A 21533-nucleotide genomic window follows, 5' to 3' on the forward strand; every position below is an offset into this window, starting at 1 on the left:
AATGCCATTCAAGGATTAATTGATGAGGGAGATGAAGTCATAATAATAGTACCTAAGAGGAACTCCAGGTAATTGCTAACCATTACATCACATATGACACACTGCATCAGTAGTGAACTTTATGAATGGCTTGTACATACTGGAAAGAAGCATTTTAAAAGAGCTACTTTTCCAGGTATGTGGGAGAGAACAGTAACCATAGGAAGTGCTGGAAGGACTTGCAGTGTAACCGGCTAGAAGTTTGGCTGGTCCATTGGTCCTAATCATTTAATAAAACGTTATGGACAGTTCAACAAAACAGCATTTATATCTACGCAACTCCTTTACAAAAAGCCTTGGCTCAAGCTTTTTGGATTGATGTCAAACATATGAATGACGTAGAATGTTACTTTAATTCTTTGCCAGATGAGTTAGAAGTGAAAAGAGATCTGATGGGCACATTTACTTGAAAGTGTTGGCCTAAAACCTGTAGTTTCCTAATGGGGGCAGCTCTGTCATTGCCGATGTGTCTTTGCTAGTTGCAGACCTCTCTGATGTAAAGAACAATGATGAACTTCATGAAGAGGCATTTGTGAAATGGATAACTAAAAATAAATTGTCATCCATCCCAGTTTCAGCATTCTGGAATAAAGAGACCAAATTACAGTGTGAGAAGTTTGGGCGATTTTGCTTCATTAAAACAGACAGTACACTGGATGCTGCTGAAGAAATGGTCAGGGCGCGGAAGAGGCAGAGGAGCCGTGCACAGTGCTTTAATGTTTCTGTTGGATGGCCTAGTGAGGAACTGGTACCAGTACATCAAACTGGATGCTTCCCTACAAATCAAATTTAAAGAAATATTCCATCATTTTTTAAAAAAAGTTCATTCCTAACAATGTTCAGGAGATCTGAGTTGTTTTTGTTTTTTATTTTTTATCAGTTGAAATGTATTAAAACCCCTTCCACTACCATTTGATAGGAGTCAGTATAGCATTTTGAGTAAGAACTCTGAGATGCTAGTTCATGCTTCACCTCGCTGTGCTTCACTTTCCTCATAAACGGAATAAAAATAACACCTACTTAATAAAGGAGTTAGGATGAACAGGTTTTGGTTATTGGATGTCAGAAAGACTTGAGGATACCTGTCAGGTATTTTACTTACAAACTGGGTATATTATTTTTTTCCTACTTACTGAATTTATTGGGGTGACACTAGTTAACAAAATTATACAGGTTTCAGATGCACAATTCTACAGCCCATCTCTGTGCACTATATTGTATGTTCCCCCCAAGTCACATCTGTCCATTATCATAATCATTCCCCCTATTCCTTCCTCACCTCCCCTCCCAGCAGTCACCACACTGATGTTTGTGTCCATGAGGGTTTTCTCTTTTATTTTTTTATTTATTTTTTTTAATTTTTATTTTTTTTGTATTTTTCTGAAGCTGGAAACAGGGAGGCAGTCAGACAGACTCCCGCATGCGCCCGACCGGGATCCACCCAGCACGCCCACCAGGGGGCGATGCTCTGCCCATCCAGGGCGTCGCTCTGTTGCTACCAGAGCCACTCTAGCTCCTGAGGCAGAGGCCATGGAGCCATCCCCAGCGCCCAGGCCGTCTTTGCTCCAATGGAGCCTCGGCTACGGGAGGGGAAGAGAGAGACAAAGAGGAAGGAGAGGGGGAGGGGTGGAGAAGCAAATAGGCGCTTCTCCTGTGTGCCCTGGCCGGGAATCGAACCTGGGACTTCCATACGCCAGGCCGACGCTCTACCAAGAGCCAACCGGCCAGGGCTCTTTTTTTATTTTTTGCTCAATGCCTCCACAGCCCTACTCAGACCCTCAACCTCCCCTCTCCCCAACAGCTGTCAGCCTGCTCTCTGAATGAATCAGACTCTTTTGCTCCTTAGTTCATTTGATTCATTAGATTCCACATTTAAGTGAAATCATATGGTGTTTGTCTTTCTCTCACTGGTTTGTTTCTCTTAGCATCATGCTCTTCAGATTCATCCATGCTTTTGTAAAGGGTAAGATTTCTTTCTTTACAGCCAAGTAGTATTCTGTTGTGTAAATGCACCACAGCTTTTAATCCAATCATCTGCTGATGGAAGCCTGGGCTGCTTACAGATCTTGGCTAAGGGAGAACTTCTGATAATTGTTTTTGAGGCGAGCATGATTTAACATGAAAACTTTACAGTTTTTCAAAAAACTAAAATTCCAGAACAGTCTTACCATCAGTAATTAATTTAAACGTAAGTGGATTAAATGCTCTAATCAAAAGACATAGAGTGGCTGAATGGATAAAAAGACATACACATGCTACCTACAAGAGACCCACTTCAGATCAAAAGACAGACTCAAAGGAAAGGGACAGAAAAAAATAATTCATACAAATGCAAGTGGGGTGGGGGGAGCTGTAGTAGCAGTATAAAGAAAGATCCATCCGTTCCACTTCTGGTTGTTTATCTGAAGAAACCCAAAACACTATCTTGAAAAGATATGTGCATCCTTGTGTCTATTGGAGCATTATTTACAGTAGCCAAGATATGGAAGCAGCCTCAGTGTCCATCGATGGGTGAGTGGATGAAGAAATGGTGCATATATACAACAGAGTACTACTCAGCCATAAAAAAGAATGAAATCCTGACATTTGCAACAACATGGATGGACCTAGAAGATACGCTAAGTGAGATGTCAGATAAAGACAAATACCATAATTTCACTTCTATATTGAATCTAAAAAACAATAACTGAACAGACAATCTCATAGATACAGAGGGCAAACTGATAGTTGCCAGATGGGAGGAGGCTCACGTGTTGGGTAGGAAAGAGGAAGGAATTAAGCTGTGCAGAATGCCAGTTATAAAAGTCATGGGGATAGAAAGTACTGCGTAGGTAATAGAGCTAAGGTAATAGGATGTCAGATGGGTGCTAGGCTTATCAGGGTGGTCAGCTTGTAAATTATATAAATGTCTAATCACTATATTGTACACCTGAAACATAATACTGTGTGTCAGCTGTAATTGAAAAAATACTTAAAAATAGAAAAAAATATATATGATCTCTATAGAAACGAAGCCACTGATTAATTTTATTGCCCATTTATGATTAACAGCTCTCTGCTAACTAGGAAAGAAGGGATCCTTCTAACTGTATAAAAATTATCCTTGAGACATTTATATAGGAAGCATCATCTTTAACAGTGAGTATTGAAAGTGTATTCCCAGAGATGAATAAAACCTGATAATGATCATTGCTGTCACCACTTCTATTTAACATGGTTCTGGAAGTCACAATCAATGCAGTAAAGCAAGAAAAAGAAAAGGTATAAGAATCAGGACAGAAGAATTTTAAATGTCTTTGTATATGACATGATTGTGGACATAGGAAATTCCAAAAAGATCAAACTGTTAGAATTAATTGATTTTTAAGGTCCATAAATACAACTTCAATATCTTTAAAAAAGAATGAAAACCTTTCACTTTTTATGTTCAAAGAACAATTAAAAAAATGAAGCTTAAAATATTATCATTTATAATACCATTGAAAATATTGACTGTATGACAGAAAGAAAACACCTATCAAAGAAGAGTATTCTTTATTGGAAGACAATAGTGAGAGATGCCAGTTCTCCAAAATCATTTTGTATCGGCAATGAAAGTCTCAGCTAGGTTTATTTTTGTGGGAATTAAGCTGGCTTTATAATTTTTACGGAAATGTAAAGCAAAGAATAGCTAAGGCAACATTGAAGAATGAGGCTGTCGTCTTTAAATAGATATCATGATCTATTAAAAAACTGAGTAAGACAATGTGGTATTGGTTAAAGAAGATACAAAGGAATGAGTCAAAATTGAGTCCAGAAATGAAGTACTTTTTTCAAAGGATGTCGCTGCTGCTTATGGAGAGGATGATTTTTCAGTAAGTGGCACTGGATTAATTGGATGTGTGTAGAACAAAAAATCTTGACCTACCTCGCACCACACATAAAAAAATTAATTACGGATTGTGTATCTAAGTGTGAAAGGTAAAGCAGTACTGCTATTCATTTTAAAATATGAAATATATTTGTGATCTAGGATACACGTACGCTTTTTTTTTTTTTCATGTTAGAGGAGAGAGAGAAGCAGGAAGTAACTCCCGTATGTGCCTGACCAGGCAAGCCCAGGGTTTTGAACCGACAACCTCAGCGTTCCAGGTCAATGCTTTATCCACTGCACCACCACAGGTCAGGTCACACATACACTTAAATGGAACACAAAACCACTATTTATAAAGGAAAAAATTATACACTACATTACAATTTTAAGAGCTGTTCATCAAAAGCATTAAAAGTAAAAAATGAGTGGAAGTTTTTTGTAATACACAGATTTAATGAAGATCTCATACACAATATATAAATGACTGCAAATCAGAGTTCAGAAGAAAAGACAAAACTGGCAATTCCTCAGAACAAAAGAAGCCTATAACTACTATACTGCTCACAAAAATTAGGGGATATTTCAAAATAAATAAGTGATAAAATATCCCCTAACTTTTGTAAGTGGTATATTTTGAAAGACAATGTGAAATTTAACATTTAGGAATACTTTTTTAGAAGTATGTACTAAAGGTGAGCATTTGACTAGCAAATTTAACTCTTTGGTACATATGCAATGGTACTGTGTGTATTTGTTTATCAAGGAGACATGTACTAGAATGTTTACAGTACTATTTTCTCTTTCTCTCCTCTCCCCAGCATCTCCCCCACTGCACACACCTATCTACCTGTGATTTTGCTGAGACTAACTGTTACACTGGACGTAAATATGGGCATGTACCTCCTAAAAACAAGGATATCCTTTTGGTACCACAGTACAGTGATCAAATTCAGGCAGTCTAACATCATACAGTTCTATGATTTAATATGCAATCCATTTTTTTAATTTTGCCAATAGTCCTAATGATACCCTTTGAAACATTTTTTCTGTTCCATGATCCAATCCAGGAAACTTCGTTGCGTTTAGTTCTATCTCTATGATCTGTAAGCTGGAAGAGTTCATTACGTCACTTCTGTTTTATGACTGATATATTTGAAGAGTTCAGGGTTGAGTCAATGTGGATTTGTCTGAATTTTTCACATATTTACATTCACCTTAAGCATCTGGGACAGCAAAACCACAGAAGTGATATTCTGTCCTCTGCTTCATATTAGGATGCACGTAATAAATGTTTATCCCCTTATTGGTGGTGACTTTGAGTGTTAATCAAGGAAGTGTCTCCCAAGTTTCTCCACTCTCTCTATTTTTCCTTCTGTAATTAATTCGGCATGTGTGGGGAGCTATTTTGATACCCTAGATATCTAAGGTATCAATTCTAAGTATACATTGAGGTATATATACATTGAGGATTTTGGTATACATTGAGGATTCTTGTCTGAATTACTAAAATGGTTGCAAAATAATTGTTCTTCCCACCACATTTATTATTTGGCTCTTCCTTTCTCCATCATTTAAGAATATCTCTTATTAGTATGGACTGATGGGTTACTTTCTTAAATTCAAAATCTTCTATAATCCATTTGTGTCCTAGATTTTACCAGTGGGAACCCAATCAAGCTGGCTTCTGTGCATGTCTGTAAACGCTTGCTTCTGGTTCAATAAGATGTTCCAGACTTATGGGTAGTTTCTGCAACCCAATCCTAGAATTAGTCACTTACTGAAGTAGACATGTTTCCTTTTAAGGAGACGAGCACTTTGAAATCTGGGTGTTGGCTTGTTGCTGCTGGGGTGGGGTTGCTTCTAGGGCCTTCAGGAGACAGAGGTAGGAAATAAATGCACCTGTCATCAATGCACACTGATGCCTCTAATTCCAACTTAGCATTGCAGATTCTTCCTTGTCTTCCTTTACTCCATATTTCTATGTCTTTTCTTCCACAGTGATGACATCAGTATATTTACTCACTTCCTTAATCTGATGACATACATGATAGAATTGTACACCCATATTAAGTAGATTTTAATATTTGTTTGTAGTTTTTTGTTTTTAGATTGAAGGCATTTAATCAAATTATTGTATTCGAAAGTCATGTACATTTCATTTTTCTTGTGTGCTTATTTTAATCATTTGAGATAGAATTACATTTATTATCTTTGTACCCAATTTTTATTTTTTTCATATTTACTTAAGCTTTATTATTATTTTTTTCCATTTTTCTGAAGCTGGAAACAGGGAGAGACAGTCAGACTCCCGCATGCGCCCGACCAGGATCCACCCAGTACGCCCACCAGGGGCGAGCTCTTCCCACCAGGAGGCGATGCTCTGCCCATCCTGGGCGTCGCCATGTTGCGACCAGAGCCACTCTAGTGCCTGAGGCAGAGGCCACAGAGCCATGCCCAGCGCCCGGGCCATCTTTGCTCCAATGGAGCCTTGGCTGCGGGAGGGGAAGAGAGAGACAGAGGGGAAAGCACGGCGGAGGGGTGGAGAAGCAAATGGGCGCTTCTCCTGTGTGCCCTGGCCGGGAATCGAACCCAGGTCCTCCGCACGCTAGGCCGACGCTCTACCGCTGAGCCAACTGGCCAGGGCCAAGCTTTACTTTTTATATATGTCAGTATTTTTTAAAGTTCCCCAAATTTTTATCTTGTGGAACTTTCTTCTCTTTCAAACCATTTCCACCCATCCCTATTTTCAAAATATAGATTATATATATGAAAACACATAAATAATCCAGTGTATATATACACACTAAAAATTACCCATTTCAGTTCCTAAAGATCTTAGAGTTGCACTTATTGTATGGATAAACCATGTTATATCCAGCCATTTTCTTATGTATAGTAGGTTCTTGCAGTAATTTGCAATGGAAAATAATGCACAGCGCATTATGCATAAGTATTTTTATATTGTTTGAGTGGTAGCTTCAGGAAAATTTCTGTCAAAAAGGAAATGCAATGTAATTTTGTTAGATACTGACATGTTCACCAAACCTAGGTCTTCATTGTAATCAGATGACCCTTTGTTGGGATGATCATTGAACCATAACTCTCTGAAAACCTCTAAGAGGTTAGGTCCTACTGCACATTCATAAATAAATCAGCAAATATTAATTGTCCTTATTGTGTATATACTAAGGAGTATCCTAGGAAATAGGAATGGAAATTAATACTCTAGAAATCCTAATGAAGCACTTTAGCCAGATGGGCTCCTGCTCCTCTTATAATCCCTGAACAGAGAGACTTAATCTAAAGCACAGGAATTGGTCCTTGAACATGAGGTCACAGGCACACATTATAGTTTACCCAGAATTATTGCCATAGCATGTGAGAAACAGCACCTGTTGAGAGTATTAAAGAAGACAGCATCTTGAGTTTAGGAAGGCAAGGGAAAAAGCAAACTAGGAATATAGGTGCAGCCTCATTTTTAGACACTAGGGGAAGAAAGAAAACCCAAGTGCAGAACTTCCCTCCTGGTATAAGTGGCCAGAGTGAATTTGGGAATCAAGAAGTCATAAAACATCAAGTTATAAGCTGAAAGGCATCAAACATTTGGAGGTCTAAACAGAAGAGGTGAAAATGAGTATGTGTCAACAGCCCAAAATCTCTTTAAATATCTTATTGAAAGTTTGAAAAAGGAAAATCCTAAAGATTTGGAAACCCTATTGTACAGAACCTATTATTAGGAATTTAGAAATATCAGTGGTAAAATGCTGTTGGTATATTTCATTTATAATTGTTTCATACATTATTTTGGTAATTATAAAAATATGAGGACCTCTGTTAGTTTGTTTGCCTCCTGAGTTCTACTTATTTTTTTTCCTCTAAAAGCCCTAAGTTTTCACTGGATTTTCCTATCATGAAATTTTTAGGATAAAAAAATCACACATAGCAGTCATTTTCCTCTAAGGAGAAGCTACCTTTCTGACTTCACAGCCACACCTTGTTCAGAAGAGTGTTAGTTAATATAAGCTCTCTGAAAAGATTTCTTAAATCCTTCCTCAAATTCCAACAAATTGTACTTTGAAGGCTATGTGTCAGTGCCTATATAAACTGGTATTGTCTAGAGTTAAATATGAGGAACCTCTTTTGAAGCCTTGGTCTAAATATTCTACTGATGACTACAAGAAACTCAAGTTGCACTTTATAATTTTGTTTTATTTCAAACAAGTAGTAAAAATAATCCAAACACAAGAACAGGAAGTACAAGAAAATATCTTTTATTGATGTAGTATCTTAAAATTTTGACATAGGTTTATGGTTGTGAGAGAAGTATACATCTTACATGGAATTCTACTTGTTAATATTAATATTGGTCATAAACTTTAATATATGGAAACAAAAATGTACAAGCCTTTAAGAAATTATTGGAACTTTAAAGGAATCATACATGAAAACAAAAGTAATTCCTATATTAATTTAATCCATACTTTATATTAAGCCTAACACCTAACAGTTATGGATGTCTATTATTTTGAGGTATCATAATTTGACATGAATTTCTGTATTTAACACTAAAGTGCTATATAATTTAGTAATTTCTATTGAGTTCAGTAAAAATTATAATCTCACATTTTATTGTTTTCTCTTAGAATTTTATAAAGCACATTAAAAATAACAGCAAAAATGACAGGTAGCAGATTTGTGTCAAATATTGGCATCATTAAACAATACTTTTTTCACTTTGGCAGAACTAATATTGCTGTTTTATAATTGTCAGATATTTTATAAACTTAAGAGTGTGAAGAAAATGAATGTCTCAAATCTGTTTCCAATTTCCCAATGATTCTATCAGATTCTTCTACATGAACATTCCACTTTATTGTGGAATTTTCTGTATTTCTACTTCATTATATATTGACATACATGTAGGCAGCATGGCTTACTATGGTTTTGAGAAGAAATAAACTCCAGGAAGTCCTACAAAGGCAGATAAATCTGACCTCTGACCTCTGCTCTGCTTTCATAGCAAAGGTGAATTTAATAACCATCTTCTCTGTTGGTTCTAAGACCAGCAGTTCTGTTTTTATTTGACTTGCACCAATGACAGAAGCACGGCTAACTGTGAAACCTGTCAGACTATTAGCCCATAGAGAAATTTGAACAATTTTATTACCTTATTTGAAAACTAAATTTTTATTTGTATGCCTATTATGTAAATGCTGCTCTGATCCAAATAATAGTACAGAGTCAAGCTTCTTAGAAAATTTTAAGTTTCGTTTTGTCAAACTTAATGGAATTCTTTTTCTTCCCCTGAAAAATGACATAACATATTCTGCTGATATTTACCTAAACTCAGCATTCTTCTTAGATGTAATAATTATTTTACTGAAGGTCTATAATAATTTCTGCAATGAATAGCCAAACACTTTTGCCTAAAAGGGTCAGTGGAATTTCAAACGTTTGTATGTGCCTCTTAAAATCTTCTAACTTCCTCAGGAATAGAGTGCCAAAAAGTCATTCATGTAAAAATTGTTTTAATATTTAATAACTTATTACAGAGCTGTTTGCAGTTTAACTTTTACTAAATTAGCGTTTAGTGTTAAGACGATAGTGTGAGGTCAAGTTCGGCTTCTGTTGTTGAAGGTTCACTTGAGTAGAGTAATGACAACATGGTCATCTCGGCCTTGCCACAACATCTCCCCTTCAAAGTCAACCAGCCCGTGTTTCCTGGCACGCATGAGAATGCCCACCACTTTATCTGAAATACGAACGTATCTGTCAAAGAGTTCTCCGAACGTCACCTGGACCTTGCCGTCGCGTCTGTGGCGAGCCATGGTGCGGATGATGAAGCACATGTCCATGATTTCCCTGTGGATGTGCTCCTCGGCCCGCTTGGCCCTTTCCGCGGTCTTGGTTCCCTCCTTGGGGCGGCCGTAGCCCTCATCGCCCTTGTGTAGGCGGGTGGACATGGCCAGCTGGTAATCAAATTCCTCGCTGAAAGGGTTGAGCTTCTGGGACTGGACGTGTTCATCGGCCCACTGCTGCCATCTTCCTTTCAGGCTGTGCACTTGGCTGTATTTGCGCTGGGCTTTGCAGTGGAGTTTCTCTGTTAATCTGTTTGCCCTAAAAGGGAGAGAGAGTCAAGAATCGAGATACTGGTATTTTAACACAAAAGTGTTGCTTTCTTGTTTTACTTTCAGCACGTACATCTTAATGTATGTCTCTTTTTTTTTTTTTTTCATTATAAAATTAACACAATACAAAGAAATCCAAAATGAAAGAAAAAATATATAGGCCCCACTATTGTTTTTAGTTTGGTGTGTGTCCCTCTAGATTATTTTCTCTGTGAAAAACAGTAAGGTTTTAAGCACTGTGAAATAATATTAAACTAACTCTATTTTAAGAAAAAAGCATCCTTACACATATGTAATGCAAATACATGTATCTTAAATTGCATGTAGAACTGGAATCAGTATATTAAGGGAATCCACTTTATATAGAACTTCAGACACCATCTACTTCCTCCAACAAAAGTCTTGTACCTACACACATACATTATAATATTCACTTACATGTCAATTTTCATATATGGATTTGTGGGGGGGAGGTTTGTGACAGGGAGAGAAAGAGGGACATATAGGGACAGACAAGAAGTGAGAGAGATGAGAAGCATCAATTCTTCATCGGAGCTCCTTAGTTGTTCATTGATTGCTTTCTCATATGTGCCTTGACCAGGGGCTACAGTAGACCAGGTAACCTCTTGCTCAAGCCAGCGACCTTGGGCTCAAGCTAGTGAGCCTTGCTCAAATCAGATGAGCCCGCGCTCAAGCGGCGACCTTGGGGTTTTGAACCAGGGTTCTCCGTGTCCCAGTCCAATGCTCTATCCACTGCACCACCACCTGGTCAGGCCATATATGGATTTTTAATGACAGCATATCTATACTAGTACCAGTGATGTACCACAAATTTCAAAATATCAAATTGTATAGATAGAAGACACTACCTCACAATAGTAACATTTATCGAACACTATGTACTGGTGGCATCCTTCCAAATACCTCTAATATTTCCACAACCATTATGTGATATAGGTACTAATATGCTCATTTCACAGATGAAGAAACTGAGGCCAGAGAGGTTAAGTAACTTGCTTAAAGTCACAAAAGTGTTAAATGATAGAGCTGGGGTTTGAACCGAAGTTGAATTAGCTCCAGAGCCTGCATATCACTACTGTGAAATACTGCCCTCAACCAGTATCAGAGGTGGGATTCAAACACAACTGTCTGAGGCTGACGTCTTGAAGCCACTGTGCCAAAATGCCACTCAGCTTGTGAGTGAGTTGTGTGTCAAATGTATGTGTCCTTGCAATTTGGAATGTATTTTATATTATAAAAATATAACAGCTTTGGAATGTGTAGACCATAAGTGCCACGAGGGTGCAGGCCTAATTTTTTTTTTGTATTTTTCTGAAGTTGGAAACAGGGAGGCAGTCAGACAGACTCCCGCATGCACCTGACTGGGATCCACCCGGCACGCCCACCAGGGGGCGATGCTCTGCCCATCTGGGGCGTCGCTCTGTTGCAACCAGAGCCATTCTAGTGCCTGAGGCAGAGGCCACAGAGCCATCCTCAGTGCCTGGGCCAACTTTGCTCCAATGGAGCCTTGCAGGCCTAATTTTTAAATGGACAGAGTTTATCCTTAAAAGACTTCCCTGTCATTTCTATATCTCTAATCTAGACTTTTTTTCTAGATCTCTTTGCCTTAACGAGTAAATATGATCTGTTGGACTATTTGCAAGTCAAGGGTTCTGTATTCCTCATCCTCACAAGTGACCCACCCTTCATATTCCCAAACACCTAGTGGCCTCCCCACTGGAAGCATTGGGATTGGAGAGGTAAAGTAGTGCTGAAATTGCTTGAGAAAGGCATGCTTGAAATAAGTATTCTCTACCCCTACCCAAACTCTCACAATTTATTATCGAAAACCCAGGAACAGGTCAGATGTGGGTACTCCTCACTATCCAAAGTCACTTCCTGAAATCTGCTTATCCAAATGCAGGAAGCTGATAGATGTGGATAGGGAGGCATACATATTTGTATTAGCATTGTTTTCAAAAGAGGAATGATATCCACCAGGGGGCGAACTTTCCTTAATTACCATGTTCCAGAAGTCCTATCCTATTTCTATAGAATTCAAACTAGGAATACACTGCTACATATAACACTACTGTTCTTTGTAGCCACATGGACAAAATTATATTACAAAAGCCATACACAATTATTACAACTCTAAAAAATCATACATTTATGAAGAAGTGCTAGAAATTGTATCACACAGAAGTACTATGGATTTTTCTACCCTGCTGGTCCTTACCTTCACCTTCCTCTCCTTAGATTGTCCTTGTTCAGCTGCCCAGACTATGGGCTGCTTGATCTCATTATCAAAGGAGAGCAGACACCTTATGCCCTTGGAACTATGGCAATGCATGACAGGCACAGCCTTGAATAACAAGCCCAAGGCCAGCCCTGCAGAACCCAAAGGTCATACCAGATTTAAGGCTGGGACATTTTCTGAAGAAAGTGAGAAGAATAGCGTTATTATTCATTACCTCATACTTTTTGTCTCCTGAGCACCAACTATAGTTCTGTCCTATAGTATAAAAGATACTACATCCTTTATGGAACTTCTGGGCACTTCGACATTTTTTCTTTTCATTTTTTGTTTAAGTATTTATGACACCTACTGTGTGGCAGACACTTTTAGTTACTTATTGGATATTCAATAATGAAAAATACCCCAGCAAATCATCACTAAAAGACATTTATGAAAATAATGAGAATAAGTCAAATTTGAGAATAAGAATATGGTACAATTCCAACTGTGTAATATAAATGCACCAGGCTAAAGAAATCAATGATATATGCACAATTGAAAATAATTATGTGGGTACCCAGATGATTATTGAGTTTTCTCATTTAAAAAAATCTTTCATCTTGGTATTATATTTATTTTATAATTTAGAAAAAGCAAGAGTTAGGAAAATATTCAAATTAGCATCCAGAGGTAATTTGTTTCAACTGTATTTTAAATAGGTCTCTGATTATTTGATGTAGGTTTTTTTTCTTCTAATTCTAATTAGGAACTTAGATTCTGTGAGTGCTGAAATTCTATGGCATTTGGAATAAAGGTTGGGTTTGGTGCAGTTATAAATCTATAAGAAAGATAAACATTTATCTTCTAAAAGAAGCACATTCTGAATTTAATGTGCATTTGTTAGATTGTCAAATTGTAATTCCCAATAATGAGAGGAAAGAAAAACAAAGGAATTGTTCATATAAGCAAGAACATAAAAAGGGTTGTTATAAAGAAAAGTACTCTGAGGTCATATACCTTAATGAGTATTCAGTTTTCTCTATCTTATAAATTTTCTGTATTATTTTTATATTTCCAATTTTTAAAAAGTCTGAAAATACCAATTTTAAATCAAGATTAGTAAGTCTAATGTCCTAAGTATCTTTTTGGTCAATGAAAGTAAGAATCACTATACAGCTTATCCTGTTTTTTTGTTTGTTTGTTTTGTTTTAATTTATAAGTACAAATGTGCATAATAGTTTAGGTTGAGCTTTAGGAAGACAATCTAGTATAAATTTATAGAAAGCAAATAATATTCAACATCAAACCCATACTTTAGAATAGTAGTATTTAATTGAGACTTGCCTTTTTAATTCCTTTATTATCAGTAAACAAATTTTATTATAGTTAGTCAATAAATATTTGCCCTGTCCTGTTATGTGCAAAGGCAAACAATTCTACTAGGCAGAACAAGCATTCTATCTCAAAGTCCAGGTTCATTCACTGAAATAAATTCTGAGATTTATTCCTGCTCTGTCAACTTTAAAAATGACATCAGTGTGAGTATTGCTTTCTTATGTGAATGTGGCTCCTTAGTTATATGATGACAATATGGGAACCAGTGTATCCTAATTTTATCATTTTAGAGCATTAAGTATATGGGTAAATTATTCACTATGAAAAAAACAAACAAACCTACAGTGAATAAAAGTTCTAAAAGGTTTATTTCAACCTAACCAAGTTCATTGGCACTGGGAACATTCTCCCTGATAAGTGGCCTTCACCTAAATTACCAGATTCATAGGGTTGTGGGCCCAAGAGGTGAACTTTTCTAGTCTAAGTCTTGAAATTGTCTGAAGAAGGTAGAAATCTGCTCTGGTTGTCCCATCCATGGTCTCTCCTGGAAAGGGAGAGTTTCTCTTCATGGCCCAGGACCATTTCTCTGTCAGTAAAGCAAAGAGCTCCTCCTTTCCAATGTGTCAGAGAAGTCCTGGGAGAATTTGCTTCTCTGTGCATTGGTTTTCTTGTTCTTTCGCACAGGAAGTATAGCCAGTTTGTGGATGTCATGGGAGCATGACATCCACAGGGTCACATTGATCAGAAGAGGGTGACTGTAATAAAAATGCAGAGTCAATATCTCTGATCAATAATTCTGCTCTCCTATTATCAACCAGGTTTGAGACAGGCCTCTGATTCTCCCTGCAGATTGGTAACTGTCCCCAGAGTCCATGGAAAGGGTTCCAAACTCTAGGATTGACATCGTAGTTGTACCAAAGTCCTATACTTTGGGAGTTATTGGGATTCCTTTAATTAGGCTGACACTGTGAGCTCTGTTTCCTTCCTTGAGTATATTCTCTACTGAATCAGTCTAGCATAGTGATTAAGAACACAAGCTCTGAGACCGGCCTTTGTAACATCATCACTTACTAGCTCTATGATTTAGACATGTTTCTTCACTTATTAGCTCTATGATTTAGACACATCTCTTAATGCCTGTGTGTCAGTTTCCTTATCTATAGAATGGCACCATCCTGCTCAACTATTATACTATTGTTTTTACTGAATAAAACTTGTAGAGGATGGATGAGTGATTGGCTCATTCATGTTTCACTATGGGAGAGGGATCCAGTTTCCTTTGTCTGAAGGAGCTAGACTGAACAAGTCATGACCATGCAATCGAAAGACTAAGTCTTTTTAAAATGATATATAAACCGTCTTCAGAGTAAAAGCCCAGTTTGAAAAACTATTGTTGTTAGGAATATCTTTACTTTTTACCAAACCCGACTTGTTTGTTTCTATTATCTTAACTACCAACAAAATTCTTCTTCTACTTAAATATTCATTAATTTTCTCTCTATTGGTGGATATGGGAAAAGAATAATGTTTAATTAAAAATAAATGAAAACTCCTTTTCTATAGGCTCAGTCAATCGTGCTACGTTCACGTCTCAAGCAGTATCTGAGAGTCCCATCAGGCTGCAGCTGAAGCTCTCTGCGCACAGCTAGGATTACCACTGACATTAAGAGCTGCTGTTGCTACAAACATCCTCACGATACCCTACGACGTCCTGTAAGACTGAGGGAGAGGAACCAAAGAAGGAAGAAGAGATTTAATTCCCACTTCCCCCTGGCCAATCCTGAGAGCCAAGCTCCTTAGCACCTTGAAGGGCTGGGGTCACCAGGGCGGGCCCCCTACATTGCCATAAGTATAACTTATTAAATAGCTCCTCTGGGTCCATTGCTTCACATAATTAATATAAAAACAACTGATCTATTTTTTAGATGAGGACAAAGAAATTTAGGATTTGCCAACATAAATATGATTCAAATCCATCTCTCATTCAGAGCTGAAGCTCCTCTCTCTCCATCACACTAAGAAGGTGTCCATGTATGTGCCTGACTTCAGTAACCATGAGAAAGGTCCTGAACGAAGTCCCCACTTCCGGTGAAAGAGTTTAGAGTCATGGTCAAGAGGGTAGGCTCTAGAGCCAGAAAGCCTGGCTTCCCATCCTGTGGGCTGTACAGTATTAAATACATTCCCTAATATTTCTTGGTCTCATGGTCTCATCTATTAGCTATGAATAATGATTATACCTACCCCATGAGAATGTTGAGAGAATTGAATGACTAAACATATGAAAAATACTTAGACAAGTACCAGAGAGAGTATATGCACTGGAGATTGATCCCAGCTGCCATCTCGCTACCTCTGGCCATTTCGGATGTGCTGACAGATCTTCACTGTGCCCTTCTCAGTCTTTACTCTGTTGGGCTTTATTCTATTTCTAGCATGCATGTGTGTGCGCATGCGTGCGTGCACACACATACACACTCATCCACAAGGCCAGAATTAGACTGTGTTTCCGTATTTCTGGTAGAGTAGTTATTTCTGATTATGCATTCTTATATTAATGCAAAGAGCACAAACCCAAATCTCTGAACACATCCTCAAGGCACTACAGGAGAGTTGGCACTGTGTCTAAACACTGTACTGGGGGACAGGCACATCTCAGCTTTGTCACTAGCCTGCTGGGTAAATGCCCCTCCTGAGCTTCAGTGCCCTCCTTCCTAAGGTGGGGCAATACCTACTTCACAGGATTATGAGCGTAAACGGGAAAAGGATGTAAAATATCCACAGTGCACACAAAATGCGTGAGGGATTGTTAAAATGATCTCTAAGCTGGCCACTTCATTTTTCTTGAATGCTTGCAATATAGTTCTAATTCTTTCAGAACACCTGTGAAGTCACACACTGTATGACAGCTCTTTGTCAGATTAGGTCACCAATTCCGTTCTCCACTTTCTGGTGGTTTCATGAAATTTGAAAAGCACACCTACACATCCAACTGTTCCCAGACAGAGTCAGTTTAAAGGCACTGGTCACATCAGAGACTTTTCCTGTATTTTGATATCGTGTGGTTGTGAAGTGAAATATCCTGACTTCCTGTTACACGGAGGTGGAGTTAGTATCTTGAAATAAAGCACGTGTTTCTTGTCTGAATAAATGTGCTGGTTTGAGTCTGTGTGTGTGTGTTTGTGTGTGTTTATTTAACATCTGAATATTTTAGGGTTTGGTATTTTAACTTCATTTCTCTCTTGGTGTGCAAATAACAATTTTTTTCTGAAAGTTAAAAAAAGTGCTTAGTATAGAATCTATGTGGATAATACTAGCTTTCATATAGTGAGCATATGGGGCAGGCCCTGTGCCAAATGCTTGGCGGCCTAACTCTCATTGGCGTCTCTCAATACAATAGAATTTATCCCAAAAGGTTACTGTTGCTATCATTTTACAAAGGAGGAAATGGGTTTAGGAAAATAATCGGGAATGTGTGTGTGTGTGTGTGTGTGTGTGTGTGTGTGTGTGTGTGGCAAGAACATTTAAGATCTACTCTTAGCAACTTGCAAGTATGTGATAACAGTAGTATTGTTAACTATAGTCAGGGTAGAGCCAGCATTTGAACTTGGCTCTGTGGGACTTCACAGCTTGTTCTCAAGTTAGATAGCAACTTCCTACCTGATTACAGGGCCATAGAGATCTGTGTTCCATGGATACAGATACTCTTTTGGATAAATGTGACTCAAATTTAGACTCATTTGGGACAGACAGACTCCTGCAAAGGAAAGGTGTCTCCAATCAACCTACCAGAAAGACACTTTTCTCTCCAGAGAATAAGCCAACTTGCTACTCATTATACAAATGATTTTAAATTTTTACCCCTAACCCTCACTACCCCTCTCTGGTGGTTTCATTTTTGCCGACGCTGAACCTTGAATGTTCAGATCAAACAGAAAGGAGAAACAAAATAACGCAGGCCCTCTGCCCAAGGGTTCTCGTCTGAGCTGGGCACTAGCAGTTTAGGTCTGGGGCACGCCCTCCGCCCAGGACCTCACTGCCCGCCCAGCCTTCGCGGTTCTCACTCCAGCTCTGGTAGAACTTCCCGGCGGGCTCTCTGGGTTCCAGAGCTGCCGGGGGCTCGAGCAGCACGCCGGGCTGAGGGGTGAATGCACTTACTGGGAGGGCACGGGGCGTCTGATTCTCGCAGCGGCCACCTGCTTGTCCTGCTCTGGCCTGTCCTCGTTCTCCCCTTCGTAGCCGCTGTCCTCCGTGTCCACGCTGTCACTCCTCCACTTGGGCTCATCCTGGTCCATCTCTGTCCAGCCTTTGGTCAGCTCAGATACCAGGTTGGAACATTTTCTCCTCCGTGTCGGGGAGCCACGGCTGTGCAGGATTCTGTCAACGTCATCCTCTGGCTGCCCAGGTTCAGGGGCGCCACTGTCCTTCTCGTACTTGTGGGTGAGATGGCTCACATCACCGCCTCTCTCGTAAGCTTTGCTGACAACTGTTCTGGTCACCTCTTTCCTTCTGATGTGAGAGACGTCAGTGGCTTCCTCTGAGCTCTGTCTGTCTCCACGGCCCTCGGGCTTTAGGGAGAGAGACTTTGGGGCGCCCTGCGCTTTCTGGGGGGAAGTGGGGTGTATCACTGGTTTAGTATCTCGGGGTGGGTCCGAGGTCTCTCCAGGAAGCCAGCCTGCGGGCTCCTGGGCCTGCCGGGCGCTGTTCTCATTTGCCCACTGCTGCCAACCTCGGGCCAGCTGGATCGCCAGGGTGGCTGTGCGGACCTTCCGGAGGGCGCTCCTGGCCCGCCCCTCCTGGCTTGCTTTCTTTTCCGGAGCCATGCTACCCTTCTCTTCTGTGCTGACAGCCTGGGCACCGGCTAAAAGGAGTGGAGACCCGTGGAGTCCCTCGGATTTAAATAGAAGCGGGGTCTGGGGTGGGAAAGAGCCTGGTGATGATGAAAGAATGTGAAGCATCTCTTGCCAAGATGTGGTGCCTTCCCCCTGATGGCGTTCTATTTTAAGCCCGCGGCTCCGGTTTCATCACAGCAGAGGGACATCTTTGCTGGTAAAGCACACTGAAATGCTCCCGTTCTTCCCCCGGTGCCAGAGTGGAAATTACTAGATCTGATCATGTGTTCAGCCTTATGTTTTTATTGACCTTAAAATATGGTCCTACCATTTATAGAAACATAAAATATGTGCACAAATTGTTCCAGGAACATGGTAGGTGTGTTCTCATGTAAACCTCAGCAGCCCTCAAAATAGCTTGTAGTTAGTCCTGTTTTTACCTGAGTCCAATGAAATCTAACTTCTTAAAGCTAATAATGACAGATTTGAATCCAGATCTGTCTGCTTCAAAGCTTGTGTGTCTTTTCATTCTAGTGATCAGAGATCCTGTTTTCTGTTTCTTTTGTCTTTAACTCTATTCAATACAGACCTAGAAGTCACCTCCTCCAACCTTCATTTTCCAGATGAGAAAATTGAGGCCCAGATAATGGGGATGACAACGGCCATATTTTCTAGCCCCAAGTTTGAATTATTGTTTAAACAAATCATATTAAAATAAGATGATGGTCACAATTTTGATCCAATTACTTCTTTAAATCTTTAAGTTAAGACCCATATACTCATTGAATTTCATACATTATTATAACAATAAACCTTTAAACATTGTTTGTTTAAAAAGACCATTTAAAGACAAAATAAGTGAATGGGATCAGAAGCAACCCCTGCCTGACCTTTTGTTTTAACAGCACAACCTTCTTTGCAGAGCAAAAGCCACTCTTCCAATTCTCAGAACAAAGATTGAGATACAGTTTTTTAAAAAAGGACTGGATAGATAGGTTATTTGAACAGCAAAAAAAACCATCTCTAAAGTGTACTAAACCAGATAAAAATGCTCATAGCTCAGCACTGACATTTCTTAAAGTATGACAAATATAGCTTTTTTCCATACAGCAGTTCTATAGACTTGAATACTATATCCTTTTCTCCAAGCTTGACATGCAGCTAACCAGACTGATAGAATACTGCTGTCTTAGAGCATAATAATAGGTATGAAAGTTAATTACTTGTTATAGTAAGACCAGATAATTTTATTAAAAAAAAAAAGTCAATTTTTCATCATGTCATTTATTTACCTCCTGGAATTAAAACAATTCGGGAGATGTTTTAATACTCTGCCTAAAAATCTGTCACATATGTTTTCAGAGTTCAACATTATCTGATACTTGTTAGGGTTAAATTGGCTCCTTTAAAAATTCCCCTCACCCAACACCCATTAGGGCAACTTCTTCAAGTAAACATTTCCCTGCCCAACCTCCCCTTCCCTTTAAGCAACTGCCCCCACTCTGGGCAGGTTCTGAAAAATATCCTGGAGTCAAGGCCATCATGAGGGGCCTGAGGATTGGGGGAAGGAGACAGTCTGTAACCACGGCCACCAACCCCGATATGCTAATCTAAGTATGCCCAAGTGCCTGCAGCAAGCCCTTTATCTGCCGGCTCCCTGCTGCCGCTATGGGGGCTGACGCCCTTCCGCTGGTCTCAGCCCACTTGTACGCTTGCATCCAGGCGCTTTTCAAATAAACTTCCTTTTGGAACACACCACCTCGTGTTTTCGGATCGTCTCCCGCGGTTTTTGCCTTTTCAGTAACATTAACTGAGTTCCAACAATGCAGAGTCAAAATCCCTCTTGATTAATTAAGAGGAAATTGGAACACAAGGAAAGAAAACTGTTACACACAAAGGTTTAATTTGAAGTCTGAGATTTCTGGCGTTCTTTCTTGGAGTGTAGATACACTGCCGACTGCTTGGTTCCTGTTAAGATCCCCTTCAACGCACTTGGAGCACCCGGGGAAGGACTGGCTTCCTCTGAGAAGCGCATGAGCTTAGTCCAAGATCGGGCTAATTGACAATTTTCAAAGGGATTTTTCTGCTTCCCTGACCACACCTGCTCCACATTCAGTTCTGCTAGGGGGCGAACAAATGGAGACAGCAAAGGTTACTCTTTCACAGCATTGCAGCCAGCTGCCAGGGGCCCGGAGCTGTCAGCGGATACTCTTGGTAAAACACAGAGGCAGCTTCTAAAAGAATCTGGTGACATTCCTTCTGAGATTTTGCTTCCATGGCAACTGTGGACCTTCATTCATACTTCTCCAGAGGAGAGGAGCTTTCCTTCCCTAAAGCAAGAGCTGGACGCCACTTCACAGCGCATCTGCTGATTACTATAGAAATGCTGTCTCTTCATTCTTAACCTAGATCTAGATTCTTAGGAGGGCAGTGTGCTTCTACTTTAGTAGAAGATGTAAAACATAAAAATAAAGTCTTGAAAACAAAAATATAGTGAAATAAGTGGTTGACAATGGGAGTGTTCTATAAAACCATGAGATTAGAAACTGTAGGTGAGGATGCAGGCCTGATTAATGAAGCTGTTGCCACCTAAGAAGTTTCTCCTGAGTGTGAAAGTGTTTTGAAAACATATTAGTTATTATTTGATCATCTGGACAATACTAGGGAGGAGAGGAAGTTGTATTTATATAGTTCTCTGCATTGATATATTTAGAAGTCAGGAAGAGCCAACCCTCATAACCAACTAACTAACCCGACTAAACAGAGTTTAGAGATCTACGTTTACTCAACGCTCATATGAAACATTAATGTCTTTGATATTTTCTACATAAACTAGTAAGTCCTTTACTTGTTTAGTTTTGGAAAAGTGGGACTGAAAAGACCTTGATGGAGGGCAGAAAGAGCTTCTGATTTCATCTGAATGTACTCAGTGCGCTGGGAAGGTGCGCCGTGGGCGAGGCATGATGGTAGACAGCATGTGAGGGGATAGAAGGCTGAACAAAATAGAATCCACATTCAGGGTTTTCCCAATCTAGCCAGAAGAAGACATGCATACAGCTGCCTCTAATAGTCTGCAGAGAGTCACATTAGAAATAGAAATAGAGCTTTAA

At 39.3% G+C, this 21533-nt stretch overlaps 1 protein-coding gene and 1 pseudogene across 1 annotated transcript; one reads left to right on the forward strand and one right to left on the reverse strand.

Moving 5' to 3' along the window:
• LOC136398575 (kynurenine--oxoglutarate transaminase 3 pseudogene) lies at positions 1–832 on the forward strand (annotated as a pseudogene).
• Positions 833–8198: 7366 nt separating this feature from the next.
• ABRA (actin binding Rho activating protein) lies at positions 8199–18576 on the reverse strand. Its single transcript, XM_066379350.1, has 2 exons — positions 17750–18576; positions 8199–10009 (listed from the first exon to the last, which is right to left on the reverse strand). The coding sequence occupies exons 1-2, from the start codon at positions 18547–18549 to the stop codon at positions 9532–9534; spliced, it is 1278 nt and encodes a 425-aa protein (XP_066235447.1). The 5' UTR covers positions 18550–18576; the 3' UTR covers positions 8199–9531.
• Between the last annotated feature and the right edge of the window lie 2957 nt (positions 18577–21533).

Source organism: Saccopteryx leptura, chromosome 3, assembly GCF_036850995.1.
Source record: "Saccopteryx leptura isolate mSacLep1 chromosome 3, mSacLep1_pri_phased_curated, whole genome shotgun sequence".
Taxonomy (NCBI): domain Eukaryota; kingdom Metazoa; phylum Chordata; class Mammalia; order Chiroptera; family Emballonuridae; genus Saccopteryx; species Saccopteryx leptura.